The 25,164-nt window shown below is 38.8% G+C and overlaps 1 protein-coding gene across 18 annotated transcripts in view; it reads left to right on the top strand.

The window, feature by feature from the left end:
* Positions 1-25,164, top strand: part of PRKN (parkin RBR E3 ubiquitin protein ligase) — a 1,304,064-nt gene that overhangs the window by 714,992 nt on the left and 563,908 nt on the right. Inside the window, exon 8 of one of the 18 annotated variants that reach the window (XM_082404593.1) lies at positions 321-22,071. The exons of the other annotated variants lie outside the window; for them this stretch is intronic. Within the exon in view, the coding sequence (XP_082260719.1) occupies positions 321-390 (70 nt within the window). The 3' untranslated portion in view covers positions 391-22,071. Of the gene's footprint in view, positions 1-320; positions 22,072-25,164 lie in introns of those variants that run through there. 18 annotated transcript variants of the gene reach the window in all.

Genomic DNA, 25,164 nt, shown 5'->3' on the forward strand with positions numbered 1-25,164 from the left:
GCTGTTAAGCTGTGACCTTTATATTAACAACTCACAACATCTTTCTAAGGAAATGAACCACCTCCCAGATACACAAGGAGACAATTGCTGGAAAAATAATATTGCCTCTTGCAAGAAAAATTTTCCTGTCATTATTTTTTTGGGATTTTATAAATAAAAGCTATTGTATTCATACACAGCTACTATACGTACACAGTTAGATTTAAGTGTGTATGTATAACTAACCACTTGATTGAATAAGGCCCCTTCTCATATCAGGCAGCAGAGGAATGCCCTCTCTGTAGGTTAGAGAAAATGACTATTTCTCCTTATGTTGACAGATTCATGCATAGGGATGTCATTAAAGCCTGCATGAGGACACCCCAATATTCTGCATTTGTATTTTGCTGATTGTTGTGTTTTCCTGTTAATGCTTTATTTTTGGTTTTAGAAATAATTAACTTAAAGTGTTAGAAATTTTATCCTCATGGTTAAAAAGATTTTGGTTTAATTCTCTCCGGTATCTTGAGTATGCCTGAACATTTGCATGTCTGTATGGTGCATGTGTGTGTGTGTATATGTACATATGCGTGTGTGTGTGTGCTGTATGTAATCGTATTGTATATAGAGTTTTGTATGTGGCTTTTTCCATTTAACATGATAGCATGATAATATTTCCCTGCCATGGAATATTCCATGAAAACACATTTTTATAGGTACCTAAGATTCCATCATATGGGAATATTTTACTTTATTTAGTAATTTCCCTATTAGTAAGTAACACTGAACTCCATACCCTTTTCCAGAAATTATTGCATGCTTTGAAGCTAAGAACACAGGCAAAGGAATTGGAACAGGAGGGCAGTGGAATGGACAGGTTTAAAGTTCTTGATGCATGTTGCCAAGTTTATTTCCAGAGGAAGCTTGCACCATTTTAGATTGTAAATGTCCATGTTTATTTTATTTATTTTCATATGTGTACCAATCATACATCATTAGTCAAATTAGACATAATTAATCACACAATAGATTAAGACCAGAGGATAGTGTTAATTTACCTGTAAATATTTTTTCTGTATACTCCTTATCATACTAGTGCAAGGTAAGAATTTTAAAGACAGTTTTAGGTTTATAACAGAATTGAAAGGAAGGTACAGAGATTTCATATATACTTCCTGTCCCCATGCATGTGTAGCTTCCCCCATTATCAACATCCTCACCAGAATGGTACATTTTTTGCCAAGGTTGAACCTGTACTGACATATCGTAATCACCCAAAGTCCATGGTTTATCTTATGGTTCACTGCCGGTGCTGTATATTCTATGAATTTAGACAAACATATAATGACATGTCAATGATTCTGTTATCATATAGAGTATTTTCATTGCCCTAAAATTTTTCTGTGCCCTACCTTCCATCTCTGTCAACCACCGAACTTCTTATTGCCTTCATAGTTTTGCCTTATCCAGACTGTCATATCATTGGAATCATACAGTATGTAGGCATCTCAGGTTGGCTTCTTTCACTCAGTGACATGCATTTAAGGTTCCTCCATGTCTTCATAGCTTCACAGCTTATTTCTTTTTAACACTGACAATATTCTGTTGTCTGAATGTCAGTTAATCATCCATTCACCTACTGAAGGATGTCATGTTGCTTCCAACTGTTGGCAATTTTGAATAAAACTGCTGTCAACATCCATGTGCAGATTTTTGTGTGGACATAAGTTTCCCAACTCCTTTGGGTAAATACCGAAGTAGGTGATTGCTGGATCATATGGTAAGAGTTTTGTAAGAAACCGTCAAACTGTCTTTCAAAGTGGCTGTACCATTTTCCTTTTCCACCAGCAACACATGACAGTTCCTGTTGCTCCACACCCTATCCAGCATTTGGTGTTGTCAGTGTTCTGGATTTGGGCCATTCTAATAACTTTGTAGTGATATTTCATTGTTGCTTTAATTTGCACTTCCCTGATGACATATGATGTGGAACATCTTTTTATATGCTTATTTGCTATCTGTATGTCTTCTTTGGTGAGGTGTCTGTTATGGTCTTTGGCCCATTTTTTAATTAGATTGTTTGTTTTCTTTTTGTTGAGTTTTAAGAGTTTTTGGTATATTTTGGATAAGTCCTTTATCGGATGTGTGTCTTGCAAATATTTTCTCTCAGTCTGTGGCTTGTTTTCTCATAATCTTGACATTGTATTTTGTGGAGCGAAAGTTCTGAATTTTAATGAAGTTCAGCTTATCAATTATTTCTTTTATTCCTTGTGGCTGTGGTGTTGTATCTAAAAAGTTGTGCCATGACCAAGGTCATCTAGGTTTTCTCCTATGTTATCTTCTAAGAGTCTTATGGTTTTGTGTTTTATATGTAGGTCTGTGATCCATTTTGAGTTAATTTTTGTGAAGGGTGTAAAGTCTGTGTCTAGGTCCATTTTTGCATGTAGATGTCCCATTTTTCCAGCATTGTTTGTTGGAAAGAATATCTTTGCTCCATTGTATTGCCTTTGCTCTTTTGTCAAAGATCAGGGTCTATTTCTGGGCCCTCTATTCTGTTCCACTGATCTCTATGTCTATTCTTTCACCAACACTACACTGTCTTGATTACTATAGCTTCATAGTAAGTCTTGAAGTCAGGTAATGTCAGTCCAACTTTGTTTTTTCATTCAATATTGTGTTGACTATTTTGGGTCTTTTCCTCTCCAACTAAACTTTAAAATCAATTTGTTGATATCCATAAAATAATGCTGGGATTTTGATTGGAATTTCATTGCATGTATGCATTGATTCGAGAGGAACCCACAACTTGATAATATTGAGTCTTCCTATCCACAAACATGGAATACCTCCATTTATTTAGTTCTTCTTTGATTTCATCAATCAGAGTTTTGTAGTTTTCCTTATACAAGTCTTATTTTATATTTTGTTAGATTTATACCTAAGTACTTCAGTTTTCAGGTGCCAATGTAAATGGTATTGTGTTTTTATTTCAAATTGCACATATTCATTCTTGATATATAGGAAGGCAATTGACTTTTGCATATTAACCTTGTACCTTGCAACCTTGCTATAAGTGCTTATTATTTCCAGGATATTTTTGTCGATTCTTTTGTATTTTCTGCATGGATGATCATATCATCTGTGAACAAAGACAGTTTTTTGTCTTCCTTCCCAATCTGTATACCTTTATTTCCTTTTCTTGCCTTATTTCATTAGCTAGGACTTACAGTATGATGTCGAAAAGGAATAGTGAGAGGGCACATCCTTGTCTTGTACCTGATCTTAGTGGGAAAGTTCAAGTTTCTTACATGAAGTATGACATTAGTTGTAGATATTTTGTTGATAGAGTTTATCAAGTTCGGGAAGTCCCCCTCTTATTCCTACTTTACTGAAAGTGTTTATCATGAATGCATGTTAGACTTTGTCAGATTTTTGTTCTGCATCTATTGATATTATCATGTGATTTTTCTTTTTTAGTCTGTTGATGTAATGGATTACATTAATTCATTCTTCAATGTTGAATCTGCCTTGTAAACTCTAGGATAAACCCCACTTGGCCATTGTGTATAATACTTTTTATACATTTTTAGATTTGATTTGCTATATTTTGTTGAGGATTTTTCTTCTATGTTCATGAGAGATATTGGTCTGTAGTTTTCTTGTATTGCCTTTGTCTGGTTTTGATATTAATGTAATGCTGGCCTCCTATAATGAATTAGGAAGCATTTATCCTGCTTCTATTCTCTGAAATAGTTTGTAGAGAATTGGTAGCAAGTTAATGAATTTTATTTATTTTTGTGCTTACAAACATGTACTTCTGTATAAAAAGAGATTGGCATTTTTCATCTACCTTCTTAATAATAATTCTCTCTTTTTATGATTCTTTACAAGTGTATAATAACATATTCAAGGAACTCCAATGCCACTAAGCTAATTTTTTGACCTTAGCAATATAACAATCTCTTAAGCCTTCAGTTTCCTTATAAAATCCAAGAATTGAAGTAGGTAATCTGTAAGGCTCTGACTGGTTCTGAAGAACTGCAAAAGGTAGAAACAGTCCTTGTTCACAGCCTATAAATCAATAGCATCATTTGAGAAAGCACTTGTTTGTGGTCCTGTCTTCTGACAGATGCAAAAATAAAAAATGAGGTTTTCAATGATACTGCCCTCCAAATGACACATATTGGTTGTAATATGTAGAAAAATGTGTAAGATAAATATGCTATTCATTTCCAGATGTTAGGCTTAAATTTTAACTCAGGTACGTGATTTGTGTCTTTTGAGTTTATATTGTATATAAAATATTTCCTGTCTCTTAAAGAAAAAAGTGAAACTATCTAAGGGCTAAAACATCCTGAGGTTTTGTGTGACCCATCAGGTTCCCATCTGCCATGCAGCCTTGCAGTCCCCACTCCTTATTTACAGTAGTGGCTTGATCTTCATCCAGTTCAGGTTATCAGTTGATAGTCTTAGGTTTATGAGTAAATAGTGAATTGAGCCAAAAGCAAAAACTTGAGCCAAAACCAGAAATTACAGCACTTGAAAGTATAATAGCTGTACTGTTAAGTATTTACAATAGAAATTATATCAAAAAGGTTCAACACATTCCTGGATACCTCAGTTGCACTCAGGAATAACAATATTCAGCCACAAAAAAATGACACGGGCAATGCCAAAGTAAGACTTGTATTCCTTCCCCAACCAGTATGTATATCTTGGGGCTCACCCTGATATCAGGTAGCTTCAGGGGAAAACAGTATTTCTGTACGGTGAATCTTACTTTACAAAATGAGCCTTCTTAAAATTTAAAAATATAAAATTTGAAAACATACAAAATAGAAAAATTATTACCATGATATCATTTGGCAAAAAGTAAAAAATCACCACCCTCCTTCCCTAGCTTTTCTTCTTCTAAAGCTGCCTAGTACATCCCTGTACTTTTCACCTTTATTCATTATTCCTCGGTTTACAAAGTTGAAGACAAACTAAAAAACAACCATGTTTACAGTCAAAATTTCACCTTCCAGAAACATGTTCTATAGTCCACTTCCCAGTAGGACATTAAATCTAAGAAGCACTACTACCTTGTAATTTTCCTTAACTCTTCCAATAAAGTCTTATGTTTTCGATGTCATTGTTGTTTGATATAAATGTTTTTAAATAATTTTCTTGCTTTCAAATTTGTGTTAAGGTTCATTCAGACTACTGAAGCAATGCCTTGGATTGCACACTTAAAAGATTTACTTGGGCTTGGAGATTAGTAAAGGTTTATCTGAAAGTCTGTTTGGACTTGTCTTGGTGTTCCTGGGGGAGAGTGATTTGACTATGATTTGGTAGTATTTTGGTATGAATTCATTCGTTGATTTAACAAAGAGAGATGAGAAATGGGTATCTTAGTTATGTTCCCTTTGAATGCATTTGTTATGTCTAAGCTTCTCTTGTCAATTCTGTATAGAAGTTCCTTTTATGTTGCTTAATGGCTATCTTCTATCAACTTTACCCTTTCTTGACATTTTGGTGTCAGATGGAAACGTATGATTTTATTCATCTTCAGGCTCTGAAGAGCATTGTGAGAGACTACAGGTATACTCACATAGGATTTAACTGAAATCTTTTTTTTTTTATTGGAGTATAATTGCTTTACAATGTTGGGTTAGTTTCTGCTGTACAGTGAAGTGAATGAGCTATATGTATACATATATCCCTTCCCTCTTGGACCTCCCCCCCATCCCACCCATCTAGGTCATCACAGAGTCTTTTTCAGTAAGTGGCTTTATTTCTGTAATGGAAAAATCCTTGAAATTGTGTGTGTGTGTATGTGTCGTAGCAGCAGTGATCTTCTTTGAGTGTACAGATCTATATATTTCTCCTATCTGACCCAACTAGTATGTGTACTCCTAGGTAATGTAACATGCCAGGAACAAAAAATACTTCCCTTTAAGTATGGGAGTATCTTGGAGTGTCCATCTTACATAGCATTCTAGAGAAAGGTAAATCAGAATACCAAATTGATAGTAGAATAAACAGGAGTACCTTCTGTAGTAGAATGGAATATCTTATAACTTTTTAAGATGAAAGAGGAAACTTCAAAGATATGTCTTCTAGCTTGAAATGAGTTACTTCACACTGTGCCCAGACCCCATTGGAGTAAGATCTCTCTACTTAAGCTGTGAGATTCTTTCCTGAAAAAGTGTGGCACACCTCACTCTGATCCAGTCTTGAGGGAGAGCTGCTATAAACCCTTCCAGAAAGGAGAATCCTTCATGTGGGTAAAGCCTTACATTAAGGCAATTGCATTGCCTCCTTTGAAATTCGAAGGTGGTGCTTAATGACCTGTAATTCTTTAATTTCAAATTCTTTGAACGTCTATCTTACATATGAAGAAGTTGAGGCTAAGACATTTTAAAAATTACACCTGGTCTTACCACGAGGAACTGGCTGAACCAACCTACACATCAAGGCCTGTGTGTTTTTCTCTCATCACACCTTACCGCCTGCGTGGTCCCAGTTTTCTCTGGACAATAAAAGGCAAGCTATCTGGTGATGTTGGAAGGTAGGTTTGCATGTGAAAAGGAAAATACTAGCAGTAAAGTGAAATACAAAGACAATTAAACACCGGTAAGAGTTGAAGAAAGCAGCTGTATACATGCCTATCTGCTCTAAGTTGTAGGCTGCTAGAAGGATGAGGTCCAAGCTTGACTGATGTGCAAACCTGACTGATGCTATTGATACAATGTCCTGCACAAGTCTTTGCATCCAAGAGATTTACATAAATATTTGCTGGTTTGGATTAAAGTAAATCTGTTTTATTCAGTGTGACAAACAGAAAACAAATTCTTTTTATATGGAAGTCTCTACTTTTAAAAATCCCTACTGAATCTAATGGAATTTTCCAAACTGAGTTAAATAAAATAAATTAATGAGAAATCAATAGAGAGTTTTAAGGCACTATAAGAAATAAGGGAGAAAGCCAAATTTCAGAGTCCTACTCATAGGAGATAGATTACTCAGCTGTATTGTTTGGGGTCAGTTACTTACAAAAACAGTAGAAGTATTTTATCAACATTGAGACTTTGAAATGTGAGCCATGTCAGTTTTAATGTCAGTCAGTGACCTTCATTTCTCCTGCAGTGAACCCTGTAGATTTCAGATCCAAGCGGCGGCATCAGCGGGGTTTCCTGGAGATGTTACAGGTGCTTGTGCATGAAATTCATAAGCCTCACCTTTTCATTTAACTGTCGCTGCAGGTGCACAGCAGCCCCCGCTGGCACTAGTAGGACAATATTGCAAATCCTTCTGGACCAATTTCGTATCTATTAAGGTCAACCTTCCATGTTGTAACCGTCTGGATTTTAAGCAGTTCATTTTCTGATGGTGGATGTTAAGAAGCGGCTGTATTCCTAAAGCATCCAAGTGGCCCTCACTAGGACTTTGGTGACAGCCGAGCATTATTTTTAAGGCCCATTTTTATTGGAAATAAATGCCCACAGAGTCTTTAAAGAGCTAATTTTGCTTAGAAAAATATTGTAAGTGACTTGTGCATTTGCTTTTAATTGCAACTTTATCCTTAAAATTAGCAATTCATTATAAACTTGTTGAGGGAAAGAAATTATGTGTATTGCAAATAATATTTGCACTGATTCATATCCTCAGAAAATTTAAACTGCTGGGATATTTCTTAGTGGTATGCAATGATATCATCTACCTCTTCCTCTATATACATCAACTACGTAGTTCTTGTTTCCCATGACATTTAGAATTAAGTATTTGCAGATTTGTCCTTTGTGGCTTCACACCTTGTAGAGCTATTTGCAACCAAATAAGCAATAGTCTCAATAACCTAGAGCGCAGACAAGTTATTTATTGAAGTAAGGGTCATGATGTGTTGATTCTGTTTCTTGTTAATTTGACAAATTCTGTGTCAAAGAAAACATGGCCTCAATTCCGGCATCTGAAGTACACTGGAAATGGAATTTCAAGGGTTTCTAGGTCTAGATGTAGATTTTCACAGCACTAAGGGCTGCTTCATGTGCTGTTGTGACAGTCCTTACACCATCACACCCACACATTGATGTGCAGAAGTGTGAACACAGAAGCCAGCATCCTATAATATCAATACCCTGGGCAAAGCAATTTTATTCAGAAGTCTATGGTCTTTAATGCCTCCTTCTCTTATAGAAAGAACTCAAAAGTCAATCAATCTGTTCATGCAACAGATATTTATTGAGCTCATCTGTGACTCAAGGAACTGTTTCAGGGGCTTCAAGCTGAGATACACATGTTTTTAAGTAGGATACAGGGAGAGCCAGTGCCAGCTGCACAGGCTTGTAGATGAGTAGTGTGGTAGAGATGGGCTCGTCCAGGCAAGGCAGAACTTGACATTGCAACTTCAGTGCATTCTCGGTGTCATTGCTCTGAAACAGGGACTCAAACTTAGCTCTTTAGGCCAAGATTTTCCAGTGATTTTTTTCACTTGACCAAGACAACATTTTAAAAATACATAGGATAATTTGCTCTTACATCCAGCCAGCTAGATACTGACATTACCTGCTCTGCTGAAGCACTTCCTCCTTTCATGTCACCCTGGAAAGAACCTTGACCCTTGATCCCAAAACTAAACTCTGACACCTGGTGCTGTCATTACCGGTCTCCATCCAGTTCCTCCTCCTGAGCCATTTTGTTTAAAATGTATGTTTGTATTTTTTTTAACTAAAAAAAAACAAAAACAAAAAAACAGGTGCCTAAAGTCTTCTTCAGTTGTAGTGTGACTAAAACATTTAAAATTGTTAATGCCTCCAATGGATGTTTCGCTACAGATCATAATATTTTAACTGAGGAAACCTACCTCTACTGGCAGCAAGCTCAGAGAAGATTTTGATAAAGTAATCTCAATTCTAACATGTTTTTAATTAAAATGAGCAAATATTTCTGACAGAATATTATCCCAAGTACTGTTTTTTGCTCCACTCAGAGAACCTTTCTTTGACAAGCATTTTTACAAAACAGAACTTGCCAAATAAGTTATTTTTATTTATGCATATTTTGAAAGTTCTACCACATTTAGATGCAGCAGAATCAGTTTTCTCAGTTCCACTTCTTTGTGATATCAATACGGAAACTACAAATTAAAAATAGGAGTTTCACTGAAAATTTCTTCCCACCAATTGAAATATTCCAAAAGTTCAGTTATAGATTTCAGAATGGAAATCCAGTATATCATTTGAGTTCTCATCATTTAATCTTATCAGTTTCCCCCCTACTTTTACAGGGATTAGTTTCAATGTCTTCTCGCAAACCTTTTCCAGTGATTTATAGTTACTTGAGGCTTCAAAAGCTGAAGATTTGGGGCACTCATTAGTTGAATACTTTGATTAAAGATTGCTAATTGATTTTGAACAAAATGCCAACAAATTTAGAAGACTCTTGTAAAGTAGTTAGTACTATTGTAGTGTAGGGGAGGAAAAAAAAATACTTTCCTTCTACCCTCTAGGTTCTCCAGCTGGGGTTCTGACAAAAGACAGAATAAAAAGAAAAGAAAGAAATGTATTAGCACATGCAACACACACACACATGGGAGTACCCAGAAATGAGTAACTCAAACAGATGGTTAGAACTTGGGCTTCTGTAGCCCCTTAGCCAAAGAACAATAAATTTGTGGAGAAGCGACAAGACAAAGGAAAAGGACATTGAACTTCTACGGCAACAGATTGTGGGAAGGTAAATATATGGTGGAACTAATGGAAGGTAAGGATGAGTTAGTAAAGTTTGTTGTATAGACTCCTCTGGTGCCCTCTGGGCTGTTAATGGTCTAAAGTTGTCTCCAGTGATTAACTTCTGTCCTTGATAGAGAGGGGAGGGGGATACATTGACAAATGTTTGTCCTGCTTTTAGGCAAATAAGGGAGGGCAGAGAGCTTTTCTTATGTCTGCTCCCTCTCAATCAGCTTCAGCTCAAAATAATTCTTATGCCAAAGTGACGCATTTTGGGTTGGCATATTTTCCCACCCTTCAGTTGACACTAGACTTGATTTACAAAGTAGTTTTTTCAAGGCAGAAACTTTCCTAAAAGTTGGACTGATAATGAGCTGCAGAGAGACAACAGAGATGCTTTTGTATCCAAAGTCTGTTTTGTCACAATTTTGTGGTTCAGTTACTGTCTTTATAAAAATATTTGTAAATTTTGACAACTACAGCTTCTGCTTTGATTGGTAGAATATCACAGCTTGTTTGAACACAATTATGAGTTAGATGCGTCCCATGATTACTTCCAAGCATGTTCCACATGTTCCTAAATTTAATAAGGACGTTGTTCTTAACCATAAGGCTGTATTCCACTGAAATATATATTCACATCATCACTTTAAAAACAAATAACATACTCAATGTAGAGCTTTTAAACTGAATTTGCACTAGAATTCGCAATAAATTCAGATATTTCACCATCAAGAGAATAAATTTCCAAACGCTTTACTTTGAGTCAATGAATTACATGAAAAGAAAAACTGAACAATTATTGGATTTAACAGGTTTTCCACTTTTATTATACAATGACATGACAGAAAACTATTCAGTTTAACTCCTTATGAAGTTCTTCTGCTAAGCAAGCTAACACTGACAGCTATCACTTAACTTTTTGTATATGCACAAGAAAACTTGGAATCAAAACTGAGTAAATTAACTTAGTCATTTGATCTAAATGAAAAGTCACACTTCACTGAATAATATGTAAATGTACCTTCTGAGCTGCATGTGTGAAATTGAATTCTTTGGGCACAGTATTCTTAAACTAACTACAGACTGTAGTAGACACTGATGCTTCTTCAGTAGGTTTGTGTCTCTGGTCTTTGTCTGGTCAGTGATATTTTAAAAGCCCCTCTGGTAGATAGAAAATGTTGACTAATACCTAGGCAACTTAAATAGTCATCATTAACTTTCTTGAGAAATAGAAAATCTGTACTGCAATATTGTGATTTATAATAAGAAATATTTGTTCTCTGTCCCCCATCAGAGCCCCTAAAACCTTTGGAATTTCCTAAGTGCTGAGAGCAACAATGGTGCCTTTCATTATGTTAAGGAGGTTACTTTGGGTTGCACCTGAGAATGAGTGCTGGTTGCTGGGGGAACCAACCTTTGTGATTAGAGGGTTGGAACTTTCAGTTCCAACTTTCCCACATACCTTGCCTTTGCCTCTCTTCCACCTGGCTGTTCTGAGTTCTATCCTTTCATAATAAACTGGTAATCTAGTATGTAAAATATTTCTCTGAGTTCCGTGAACCACTCTAGCAAATTATTGAAACCGAAGGAGGGGTCATGGAACTTCCAATCTATAACAATGGGTCAGAATCCCAGGTGACAACCTGGAGTTGCGGTTGGCATCTGAAGGTGGGAGGGAGTAGTTTTGTAAGGCTAAACACTTAATTTGCAGAACCTGATGCTATCCCCTGGTAGATAGTGTCAGAAATGAACTGCAGGTCCCTCAGCTGGTGTCGGATCATTGTTTGGTGGTGGTGGGAAGCCTCCACACATGGGCATTAGTATTAGAATCTTACGTACTTAACATGTACTTCTTTTAACATATTAACCTATTAAACTACTTCTTTTAACATATTACTGTTGGAAGGGTTTATTCCAAAGTAAGTAACTGATACCAACAATCACAGTAAATAATTGTTCTAGATTTGTAATTAATAAGTGACAAAAAGCCCTGCAGCAGAAGCCTCTGACTACTTTCCCATGGTCTCTATACTGTCTGTCTTCTATCTGTACATACTTCATGTAGAGTGAACCTATAAATTCCTACAGTTTCCATTGATCCCACCAACTGTTGGCCTGGTGGCTTCGTGCATCTCTCAGACTTCAGACCAGTCCCAGCACAGACGGACACATGTACTTCACATGCTGTAGATGAGACAGTGGCAGAGAACATAGAAGTACGTGTGTATGTGTACCCAAACCAGTCCAGCTTATTTTAATGTAGCTGATAATAATACTACTACTTTGAATAATGACAAATCTAGGATAAACACTAAATCAGACAGGATGCACAGACAAAAGCAAACATTGGGATTGTCTTGGGTATATCTTGTCATATCGTCCTCCTATGTATGCCTCTGAGACCAGGAGTTCCCTGGCTCCACATTTGGTAACCTGAGCGCCCAGAGACCATAGGAAGGAGATATAACACTAGCACATCACTTCTTACAGGTAAACACCTGTGAACTGAGACCCAAAAGCCACACATGCAACCCTATCCCTCCTCCTTTCCAAGGTCATATGTCACTGTTTATTGGGAGATAACTATGAACTTGAATATGAGAAAGAATGAAATGGGAGGGGATGGTGGCAGTTGCTGCAATCCAGAGAGGGCTCAACTTTCATTAAGCTCCACCCTTCAGTCTGAGATGCTGCTGGCCTCATTCTCCAATGCTGGCATGCAAGATGAAATCATAACGTTTCCCAAAATTTCGCATAACAAATCTGTCTCTCTCTTCACTAGATTAACCCCAAGTTGTGATGCTAGAACCACTGGGGTTGGGGGAGGTCCCAGTGTAGATAATAATAATTAGTGTTATACACAAACAGGGGCATATGACAGGGCGTCCCTGCATCGTTCTCCATGCTCATTAGTGAGAATCCCCAATGATAAGTGAACTATTCTCTTTGTTCCTAAACAACAGTAGTAAAGCAGCCTGCCTTCCGGCTAGGTAAGGGGTTGGCATTTGGTTTTCTTACGTCCACAGACTGACTGATTCCTTGTTCTGACAAAGACGCTTTATTCCAAGCAAGACAGATTGACTTTCTGTCCCCAGCGAGCAGCAATCCTTGATTGTTCCAGCATGCCCCCTGTGCCAACAGTAACTAATCCCCATTCCACCTCACTTTCACATTTACTTAAACCTCGTCTCTTTCAGAATACCTCTTCTGGGGAAGGCTTTTCCTATTTGTATCACGCTCGTGAGTACAGAAATATGTATAGACCATTAATCCAAGAGTTATTTACAGACACGTATTATTGCGTAAGTAGTCTTAAAGCAGTCCCTAAATTCTTATATCCTTACTGCAGAATTTATCCCCGAGAGCTAAAGGAGAGTTAGTCTGCTTCTTCCTTCTTCCCCTCCCATTTTCCCTCTTTTTTTTCATATTTAAGATTGTGGGGTCTTTAGTTTGACTCCAATGGCCTTCCCGGCTCCTGAGATGGGTGGGTGGTATAGTGGTTCCAGGCGCTGTCTTTGAAGACAGACTGTGTGGATCCAGAATGCGGCTCTTTCCTCCTCACCCCATCTTTCCAGATGAGAAGAGTGCCTCCTCATTTTCACAAAGTTACTGTGAGGATTAAGTTTGTCAAGCCTTGCAATTTCAGCCTCAAATGGTGATTTCCAAAGTTCTAATTTCTGAAGCCTAGATTTTACGATCCCTACCCCATTTCCTCAGAGAAAGTAGAAATGCATTACACTTGACAAAAGGTGTGCAAGTGTGTAGGTGGCACCATCGGGTGCAGACAGCTCCAGGAAGGGGGTCATCAGGACAGGCTTTGCCTCCTGAATCCACCAGCAATTGATTGTCTGACTTGGGGGACATCAGTTATTTTGACCTTCATTTCCTGAACTTGGTTAATTCCTGAGGTGGTGTTAAAATCAAATAAGTTAATTTCTACGAATACGCTTTGAAAATTTTAGATCTCTACTCAAATGCAGCACATCAGTTGTAATGATTATGATTAATAATCCTTTTCCCCTTGGGGAAATATATGTACATAAATAGTTTTTTTGGAAATGAAACATTAATCCAATCGGGAATATCTGGCCCTAAGTCTCCACTCAGAGGAAATATTTTGAGTTTCGAGGGACCATGCTGCTGCAGGCAAAAGAATTTTGATATTAACAGGAGGAATTTTGTGGGCATGTGATTGTATAAAAAGTGGTTGTAAAAGAAATTGGGCCTTGGTGACCAAAATATATTTGGGGAGGATAAGACTTCTTTAATAGGATAGCTTTGGAAATTTTAGTAGAGATTTAACTTCTTAAATGTGGCTACTGTAAAAGCTGTGACAGGGGACATATAGCAGGTTGAGTTCTTCAGAAGCAGAAATTGAAACAGAAGTTGATGTGTAAGATTTTTTTACTTATTCATTAGAGACCAAGGCCTGTGAAGGGGAAAGGGAAGGAACGAGCTTGGCAGCTCAGACTTGGCCAGCTGCATGGGGCGCTCTGGAGTGAGTGTGGCCCACAGAGCGCCCAGGGCTGAGTCGGACCGAGCCTTTAGCTCCTGCCTTGCTTAGCCCCACGACATTGCTGCTGGACGGTCACTGATGCAGATCCTGAAGGAGCTGAGGGCTGGGAGCACTTGCTGACCACACGCCCTGCAGCTAGGCAGCAAGTCCTTTGAAGCGGGATCTGAGTGGTACCACTCTGTATTCCTTACAAGCCACAGACAAGAGGCATGAAAAGAACCTGAGAATCCTGAGAAGAGTTATTTAGGACAGTATTAGAAAGTAGAGTGTACAATATGTATTTCTGGACAAGAATTAACAAATATAATCACATTTAACCTCTTCTGGTAATTGCTATAATGTGATTACCAAGAACTTACTCCATTCAATGGAATAATGTACAGTTTTGAGAGCAGAAATAGACTGAACTACTATATTCCTTACACACCCGGACATTCTTACATAAAATGCAAGTCCTGTCACAATGCTAATAGCTGCAAAAGAAAATCCAAGTTTTAATCATTCACATTTTTTTGCAAATATCATGATATTGATTTCATGTAAAACTGCTGTAAATTTTTACTGTTATATGTGATATAAATGATCACTTTTAAAAAACATAAGATATATTTACATAATCAAAATGTATCTTAAGAAAAGTTTAGGAAACAAACTTCAAAATTTAGTTTCATATTCAAAACCCATATGGTTTAAGAGGCATGAGAAGAGATGAAGGATCCACGTGCCTTACAAGAAATACTGTTGTCGCTCTAAAACTTTACCACAGTACAAACAATCAACAATGTCACTCATAAATTACCCTAGTAAATTAATAATTAATTCACTGATTCTTAAATGCAAACATTCTGTATCTCCTTAATTGTGCCTTTTCACTGTTCAAGGACTTGATATCAATATTAACATCTTAAGCTTTATGGAATTCCATGAGCTTCTGGCATGTGGAATTACATTTTGTTGTCAACTAGACTTTCTTAATTTGAATTGTTTTTATGCTCATTTTTAAAGGCTATTATATTTACAAATATATTTTCTCAGTGATCATTTCAAAGGTTAACCTCAAATTATGTCCATTGATAAACCTGTCTTGACTAAGTTAAAGTAATCCTCTACAAAAGAAGAATGGGTGGGTTAATGGATCCACATAGCTGAATTAAAGCCTGGACTGAATAGGAGTTGAGAAGACTTTCCCACTGAGTTGATTCCTTTGTCTCCTGGTGGCATGATGGGGCAGAAAGCAAACACAATCGAGGTCAGACCTGGACTTAATTACAAGCTGTGTAAACTCAAGCTAGTCATTCAACCCTCAGCTACCATTTTATCCAGTGAGGCTGATAATACCCACTTAAAAGGACTGTCAGGGTTGGGGTGATAGTCCAATAATAAAATCCGTGTGAAGGTGCTTGGTAAACTGTAAAATGGTATTCAGTGTTATTAGCAGTGGGCAATCTCCCCCAGATTTGCCAGTCCCTCTTAGAGCCTCTGCTACTCCAGAGGTTTGCATGTTTGAACTGAGACGGGGTGCTGTAGGGTGCTGTCTCACTCCAGTTCTGTGCTAGGAAACTACTGTGATGCTGGCTGGCTGATGGGCGCGTCCTCCTAGCAGGGGTCTAAGGAATCAAACCTCCGCATTGTCATGGAGTCCAGTGCGCAGGCGTGTTGGGGAGCTGTGCGTGGAAGAGCTAGCCAAGACTCTCTCCTGGACCAGATGCCCATACTAAACTTTTAAGTTCAGATTGTCCACAGAAGTTTCCTTAAGTGTCCTTTAAAATCAGTAAGATAATAGCTAGAGTGGCTCTATCACAACTAACTCTTATTACAGAATTTACGCAGAACGGTATTCTAGGAAAATCATAAAATGCATGGAGTGCGATGATCCCGTCATACACATTAGCTTTCACAGAACTGTCAGTGTTCAGCTCTAATCTGGCTTTCTGGAATGATATTTTCGGCTCCTGCAACACCAAGTCCATATGGAAAGAGATTTTGATTCAGCAAATTTAAAAAAATAAACTTCATTCTTTGAACTTTTTTTTTTTTTGTATCCTTACTAAATAGGTGGAATTAGCCTTTTGTTTATCTTGAAAAGTCGGTTTAGTTAAGTTTATTTTCCCATAAATATATTGGAATGCCTTCCTTCGCACTACAGCTTGCTTCTTGGCCATTTGCAACGTCTGTTTTACACCAAGCTTGTTCTGTAATGAGACTAGCAGAAGGCACAGAATTTTCTCTCCTCCCCCAGTCTCTCACTGTGTCTGACTTTCCTATTTCCCAGTTTCCACTGACATTTGTTTCTGAGCATAGATTGATTTGCCCTAGAGCCACTCCGTGATGCCCAGTGATGCCAACCGAGTCAGCCTCTGATGAACAGAGACTGTGACGGAGAGCTGAGGCTCTGGAGAAAGAATGCTGGGCTCGGAACCCGGTTCCACCTCTAATTAGAACAATTGCCTTGTTCTTCGGACAAGTTGTCCAGCTTCTCTGAACCTCTTCAAAAGGGTCTGAAAAATTAAATGAGATAAAATTTGAAGAGTGCATGGCACATAGCAAACACAGGAAATACTAGCTAAGATTTTGGCTCTGAATTGCTAACTAAAAGAGCATATTGTAGGTAAGTTTTTACTGATCTTGTCTCCTCTACATTTTGCTCTCCAAACGTACATCAACCTTGGCTATACGAAGCATAAGTAAAGAGTATTTAATCTTTTCTATGACTGGTATGTCTGCCTCAACATCCCAGGAATCATCTGACAAAACGTCTCATGAGCAAGCCTTTCATTAGCTCGCTGAATGGGAATATTTCTTTTCCTCTGAGAAAAGTAATATTTTTAAGGCCAGTTCTATACTTTTATGGGTATAGCTATGACTACATAAAATTTAATTGATGCTCCATGCAAACCGACTTTTCTTTTTAATGATATGGTGTGAGGCAAGAACACATAGCTATAATGTTCTTACATAGCTGTAGGTTAGTGCTTCTTACCCAGGGGTGGTTTTACGATGTCTGGAGACACTTTGGATTGTCGCAGCGCAGAGGTGGAGGGGTGGTGCTAATGCCATGTGGTGTATGGAGGCCAGGGATGCTGCAAAATATCCTGCAATGCTCAGCACCCAAATCAAGGAGTCCTGAGGCTGGAAAAGCCTGATGTAGGTGGGAGAGGAGGTGGAGCCCACCCACCTCTGGCTTCGAAAGGCAGGAAGCTCACTTCCTGTTACGTTAGACTGCTATCTCTGTCTGAACTCTTTTTTGTTTTTTTATTTTGCTATAATCTTTTTTTTTTTAATTAATTAATTAATTAATTTATGGCTGTGTTGGGTCTTCGCTTCTGTGCGAGGGCTTTCTCTAGTTGTGGCAAGCGGGGGCCACTCTTCATCGCGGTGCGCAGGCCTCTCACTATCGCGGCCTCTCCTGTTGCGGAGCACAGGCTCCAGACGCGCAGGCTCAGTAATTATGGCTCACGGGCCCAGCTGCTCCGCGGCATGTGGGATCTTCCCAGACCAGGGCTCGAACCCGTGTCCCCTGCATTGGCAGGCAGATTCTCAACCACTGCGCCACCAGGGAAGCCACCTCCGTCTGAACTCTTAAACCTTGCATTCCAAACTCTACTATTTCTCTAAGTCATTTAACAAACTTAGTTCCAAATTGCAGATTGTGCATGTGAATGCCTTGCCCTTTATATTCAGCCATGGAGCTGGCTGTTTTCCATTGGGTTTTGATAAACTAAGGAAGAAAACCCGGCTTAGCGAGTGTTGGAAAACATGCTTGGTGGGTCTCAGTCAGTGTAGTGATTAGGAAGTGTGTACTGTGAAGAGAGGTTGAATCTGGTGTACAGAGATAAACAATTCTGAAAGTCATTTTCCTGAGCCAACCAACTGTAACTTTTAAGTTCTGTATTTTAAATAAATTTGAAAACCTCAATCAGATTTAAAAGGTGTCACCCTTAGAGTTTGTGTTAGCTGTTTTTTCCCCTATGGTGGAAGTGAATCCGTAAATTTGTGAAGAATGGAAACAAATCTGTGGTTCTCTAATAAACCAATTACAAAAGTCATTTAATTTCATTCTGGAAGAAAAACCCTCCATTATATATCAGTGTGATTTCAGAATTATTGCAGAATTTTTTTCATGCTGTTTGGTAACTAGAAAGCAAAGAGAATGAAGGAGGAGAAAAGGTCAGGCAAAAGAGACCTGTATGAAAGAGCATTTGCCATCCTTCAAATTCAGTCTTAACTGTGGGTCACCCATGACAATAGTGATGTAGAAGGCAGAGTTTCTGGTTTAAAGCTGATACCTGTCAGGATTACAACAGGTTTCTAGTCTTTAGTAGGACTGATTAGTGAGACCCTGCTCAGGGCTGCAGCCCACTTCTGCAGAAGCCATATGTTTCCAAGTGCTTAGCTTCCATGGATTATAGAAGCCACATTTGAGCTGCACATGGTGATATGAGATTCCCATCAACTAAGTCCCATATTCTGCTGGAGCCCCGCCGGGCTGTGAAAAATCTCCTCCTGATCAAACCTCTCAGTGGTAGTTCTTGCTAAGTGTGTTTACAGGTATCATCTCCTTTAATGCTCAGAACAGCCCTGTTCTGTACCAGAGTACCCCCGAGGCAGGTACTGTTATTGTCCCTGGGCCTCACATACATCACCTGAGGCTTAGTGGGAGGAGTTTTGGAAGTAAATCCGATATGGCATAGCTGATAAGTGACAACAGAGTCTCAATCCAGGCCTTATGCTAAAATATGTATTCCTGAGTACACTCCACGCCGGCTGGTTACTGCTAAATGCATCCAGGAAAGACCTTATTCAGGGATCTAAGATTCGGGTGCATCAGGCCACACTGTCCCCCGCCTTGGTGCTTTCTGTCTTCCCGATGTTGTTCTCAGAATGCACTGACGCATGCGACATAAATACTATATGTGTGTGGCATTTCATAGCAATACAATTCTACCATGCCTGCTCTCACGTGACTCGTATGTTGCTTTTTCCTACTTGTTGTATCTTGACACTTGCCATGTCAGAACCGACAGGGCTCGGGGTCAACAGGTATGCAGAGATATGACTGAGCTCCTGGTGAGTGGACACTTGGTGCATAGCTGTTGCCCTGACAGTGAGCACGTTTTCTGGGTAAACTGGCTATTTTTATTGGTTCTTCTGTGAATGTCTTGTTTTGGCCTTTCCCCGCCAAGCTTTCTATCAATGTTTGTCTTTTTTTTTTTTTTTAATAAATTTGGAAGATTTCTTTTCATGTCAAGAATGCTAGCACTGTTCTATACATATAATAAATGTAAATGTTTCCCCATTTATCGTTTCTCGTTTACTCTGTTTTTAGTGTTTTTCCATACCAAGTGTTACATTTGTATGTATTCAGTTATCAGTGATTTTGATTTTTCTGACCCCTTAGGAATTTCTTTGCCAATGCTGGGTTATTGATTCAATTTACCTGTGTTGTATTCTCACTGTTTTACAATTCTATTTTTTTTAAACATTTGATTTTTTGACCTCCCTAAGTATCTGTGTTGAGGAATGCTAAAAGTACCAAGCTTTATTATCATTATCATCACTATATTAACTATTCTAACACCCCTTAGCAAGTCATCTAATATGTCACTAATTTGAAATCACACAGATATATTTGTGTCTCTTTTAGACCTCTATCTGGGCTTCTACTTCTGTTCATTACTCATTCTGTGCCAGGCACATAGTTTAATTACTGTAACTTTAAGTAAAATTTGAAATATGGTTAGAAAAGTCATTGGCCATCTTTTTCATAACTTTTTTTGGCTAGTCTATGATTGTTCTTCTTTTAGAAACAAATGAATTTTTTCATGCACTAAAGAAAATGAGTAGAAACAGAGAGGGCAACTCAAATTCCCCCCGTCACATCCCGATGGTTCAGTGGCCATTACCTTTCTAAGACTAAACTAAATTCCGTTTTCAATATGGCATCAATTTTAATGTACAAGGACCAGACTTCAAATATTTTTGTCAAATGTGGGATACTGTTTTACTGTTTTTAAAAAATCCTGAAATTATGGGTTTGTGTGTCTGAAAGCTATTTGAGAGGTGCTATCATTTATATTTCTCCCTACAGATAGGAACACAACTAAAATGAACCAGAGAGAGGAGGAGTTAGCCTTTATGTTTCAGAAAGGTTTTAGTTTATCTATTCCACACCACAAGCTTGTGTCTGGTTTGACCTTGAGTCTCCTCCAAATAAAGTGACAATTTCTCTACTTTGGGACACACTCTTGGGCAACCTGCTGGGGATTTTTCTTTCAAAGACTAATTTCCTGAATCTCTGGCTAAAGAGAGAAGGTTAATAGTTTAGGGAGTTTGTTTATAGGCCATTAAAAACAATTAGCACATTGCTGAGATTAAAAGCACTTCTCCAGAATGTTGGACGGCCTAGAAAGGAAACAGGACTTTTAGAAACAACTATTTTTAACAGCTAATTAAGATAGACTTGGAGATTCCCCATCCTCTCCTGCCACACTATTTCATATTTTAATTACCAAGAAATTCTTAATTTCCTCCAAGCTAAGTTCTGCCTAAAGTAACTTAAAGTGATACTAACTTGAAACCCTATCCATGGATTCTTGTGAACAAATTTTTAAATCATCTCATAACGTTTTTTAGGCTGATTATTTTCATTCCTGTACTTTTCCTTTTTGACAATTTTTTCTTAATATTCTAATTTCTGAATGATTTTCCTTTTCTCCTAAAAATCACCTTTGTTCCAAGTAGGCCGTTCTCCTTGATGCCTCTGGAACATGCCAGCCATTCATGTTCTCGTTTTAGTACTTTAATCCTGCCGCTGCTTCTCTTTCTCCTGAGACATCCACCTCTAGCCCTTCACCCCGCTCTTTCAATGCTTGAAGACCCAGTGCAAATTCTCACACGCTGTGTGAAGTTCCTGGAGCCTCTTTGTTTGGGGCTCCCACTCCCTCTGTGTCGGTACTGCGTGCTCCCCAGTAATTGAGGCCCCAGTCAACGCGCCTCGTCCGGCTCTCACGTGCCCTGCACTGCCACGCACCTCGTGACCTCGCAGCAGGAAGAATTTGTCAACTCAGATTTTATCAGTGCCCCTACTATATTTTGGTTTGTAACCATCATTCTTTTCCTCTTAACTACTGTAAAGATAGAACCAATCTATTGTGCTATAGAGCTGGATCCGTTTGTGTTTTCTATGTTGTATGTACTGCAATTGCACGTGGGCGTTGATCAGCCGCCTCTCCCGCTGAGAAATGATGAAATGAGGGAAAAAGGCAGTTACCCCCAACTACCCACCTCTACCCACCTCGACACTCAGTCTTCAAAAACAGAACCAGAGCCGCCCACCTCTGCTGGCTCCCTCTTACCTCCCTCACTCGCTGCATCCAGAGCTCTGGTCTTCCTCTAGTTCTTCCAGCAAACTGTGCTCCCTCTCACCACAGGACCTGGGTACGTGCCGCTTCCTTCACATGTAACGTTCTCCCAATCTCCCTCGCCTTAAACCCACTCCCCTCCCAACAACTTCACCTAATGAGACGAAGCTTTAAAAAAAGAAAAGAGGTGGGCTTCCTTGGTGGCACAGTGGTTGAGAATCTGCCTGCCAATGCAGGGGACACGGGTTCGAGCCCTGGTCTGGGAAGATCCCACATGCCGCGGAGCAAATGGGCCCGTAAGCCACAACTACTGAGCCTGCGCGTCTGGAGCCTGTGCTCCGCAACAAGAGGCCGCGACAGTGAGAGGCCCGCGCACCGCGATGAAGAGTGGCCCCCGCTCGCCGCAACTAGAGAAAGCCCTCACACAGAAACGAAGACCCAACACACCCAAAAATAAATAAATAAATAAATAAATTTAAAAAAAAAAAAAAAAAAAAGAAAAGAGGTTCTCTGCCAGGGACATCTGGCATCAGCACGTGTAACCCACTGACCACCCGGTGACTTGAGCTGACCCGGATAACCAGGTGGGTATCTTCTGTTTTCAGCAGTGCCCTGTGCCATCCTCCAAAAGCTGTGACTCCAGGGGGTCAGAGGCAGCCCGCTGTCTCAGAAGATCAGCGGTAGGCTAGCAGGCAGGGTGGCTGGTTAGTCATCCCTGCAAGAGGGACGCACGTGCGGCATCACAGAGAACCGTGTGTGTCAGCCCAGATGGGGAGCAAAGGAAGCTGGAGTTTGACCTCAGTGAATTGAAAGTAGACAGTATAAGAAAAGAATTTGGGGACCACTTGAAAAGGGCCTTGTATATCCTCCCAAAGAGTAGTTGCTTTATCACTTAGCCACTGGGAAGTCATTGGAATTTTAAGTTAGGAGAATATAATGGCCAGTTTTGTGTCTTAGGAAGGTAATTCTGGTGGCTGGGGGTGGGGGGAGCAGGATTTCTCCATTGTGCAGTTATGCCCTACATAAAAGCATCCAGCTGAAATCATTCATCCCAAGCTGTGTTCACCTAGCAGCCTGGAACCCGAAGTTTCCATCAGGCCCCCTGCAGCTCACAGCCAATCCTCTCTGCTCTGCTTCCCTCTAGTCTCTTTGCCTCCCAGGAAGAATTAGAGAGCTGCACTTTTGTTGAAATTCTAGGGCAAATTTCTAAAGAATTTCATGTGACATTTTATATGACATAAGAACACATACAGTTAATTACAGGCCTATTCGGTAAATGCAAACTAACTGCGAGAAAGATCTAAGCTGAAATGCCAGCCTTATCATGAAAGCCTTAAACAGACATGTATTTATTGACATGCATCTGTGCCCATGTCACATCTCCTCTCCTGTCAGAGTCCTTCGTCTCTGCGCTCCAGACTCACAGACTTGATTCCCATTCCCAGGCGTGCTCCAAACCTTTCTGCACCTCAGGGCCTTTGCATGACTCATTGCTAGGAAAACCATCTCTGGCTTTTCATGCATCTGACTCCCACCCAGTCTTCAGGCTTCTGCTTGCACGTCCCTTCCACAGAGAAGAGCACCCAGTCCTGATGCCTGCAGCCTGCTACCTAATGTCTCACCTTCTTCCTTTCTCTTCCTTCATGTATCATAATGCGATTTGATACTCTACTTTCATTTATGACATCATAGAATTAGTCTGTTGCCCTCAGTAGATTTGAACTGTGTCTGTTATATTCACGCTTGTACCCCAGCACCTAACAAAAGTGAATGAAAGGAAGTAGGAAATTAATAAGTATCTGCTGAATGAATGAATGAGCCCAGAATGAAGATCTACAATAGTTGGTGAGAGCTGTTATTGAAATTACATCCTGTGATGTATAGTAGGAAAACAGAAAATAAATATTCTCAGCCCAAAACATGCTGTAAGAGGCTGGCATAGGAGAATGTGCCTCCAGTTTGATCTCAAGTTCCAATCTGAGCAGAAGATGTGCGTGGTATATATTAGGTATTGTTGAGTGTGTGAGTGTAAGTTAAACATTTGTAAATCAAAGTACATTTCAGATGTACTAAGGCAGCTCTTTTAAAAAGTAAGTCTATATTAAATCATCTTTTGATATGAAAAGTACCCTTTTAAAATTGAATAACCATGCTATAACACTCTGTTTCACTAAAAGTGAACTTTCTTTCATTTCATAAATCAGTTATAGTGGCCAGTTTAATGTATGAATATGAGACCTGGTTCCATGGGAGGCATCTGAGTATTAGAGCATTGTATTAGTGTCACATGCACGTCATTTCTCCATAACTCGTTCAAGGAGATGAGGGTGGACAGGGCCTGTATGCATTTTCAAATGCTGTAGGTTCAAGGCAGGTTTAGGTCTGTTTTTTGTTTTTTTTTTAGTATTAAACATATATATATATATATATATATATATATATATATATGTATGTATATTAATTTTCTTTTTTGTTTTTCTTTTTTTTTTTTTTTAATCTTTATTGGAGTAGAGTTGCTTTACAATGTTGTGTTACTTTCTACTGTACGGCAAAGTGAATTAGCTATATATATACATATATCTCCTCTTTTTTGGATTTCCTTCCCATTTAGTCACCAGCATTGAGGAGAGTTCCCTGTGCTATACAGTAGGTTCTCATAAATTATCTATTTTATACATAGCATCAATAGTGTATATATGTCAATCCCAATCTCCCAATTCATCCCACTACCCACCCCCCCTTCCCCTTTGGTATCCATACGTTTGTTGTCTATGTCTGTGTCTCTATTTCTGCTTTGTAAATAAGATTGTCTATACCAGTTTTTTTCAGATTCTGCATATATGCGTTGATATATGATACTTGTTTTTCTCTTTCTGACTTACTTCACTCTGTATGACAGTCTCTGGGTCCATCCACGTCTCTACAAATGGCACTATTCCATTCCTTTTTATGGCTGAGTAATATTCCATTGTATATATGTGCCACATATTCTTTATCCATTTCTCTGGTGATAGACATTTAGGTTGCTTCCATGTCCTGGCTATTGTAAATAGTGCTGCAGTGAACAGTGGGGTGCATATGTCTTTTTGAATTATGCTTTTCTCTCGGTATATACCCAGTAGTGGGATTGCTGGGTCACATGGTAGTTCTATTTTTAGTTTATTAAGGAACCTCCTTCCTGTTCTCCATAGTGGTTGTATCAATTTACATTCCCACCAACAGTGCTAGAGGGTTCCCTTCTCTCTACACCCTATCCAGCATTTATTGTTTGTAGATTTTTGTAGTTATGGCCATTCTGACTGGTGTGAGGTGATATCTCATTGTAGTTTTGAGTTGCATTTCTCTAATAATTAGTGATTTTAAGCATCTTTTCATGTGTTTGTTGGCCATCTGTATGTCTTCTTTGGAGAAATGTCTGTTTAAGTCTTCCACCCATTATTTGATTGGGTTGTTTGCTTTTTTCATATTAACCTGCATGAGATGTCTGTATATTTTGGAGATAAAACCTTTGTCAGTTGCTTTGTTTGCAAATATTTTCTCCCCTTCTGAGAGTTGTTTTTTTTTGTCTTATTTATGGTTTCCTTTGCTGTGCAAA

The sequence above is a fragment of the Balaenoptera borealis genome (genome assembly GCF_965194805.1).
Source record: "Balaenoptera borealis genome assembly, chromosome: 9".
In the NCBI taxonomy this organism is placed as follows: domain Eukaryota; kingdom Metazoa; phylum Chordata; class Mammalia; order Artiodactyla; family Balaenopteridae; genus Balaenoptera; species Balaenoptera borealis.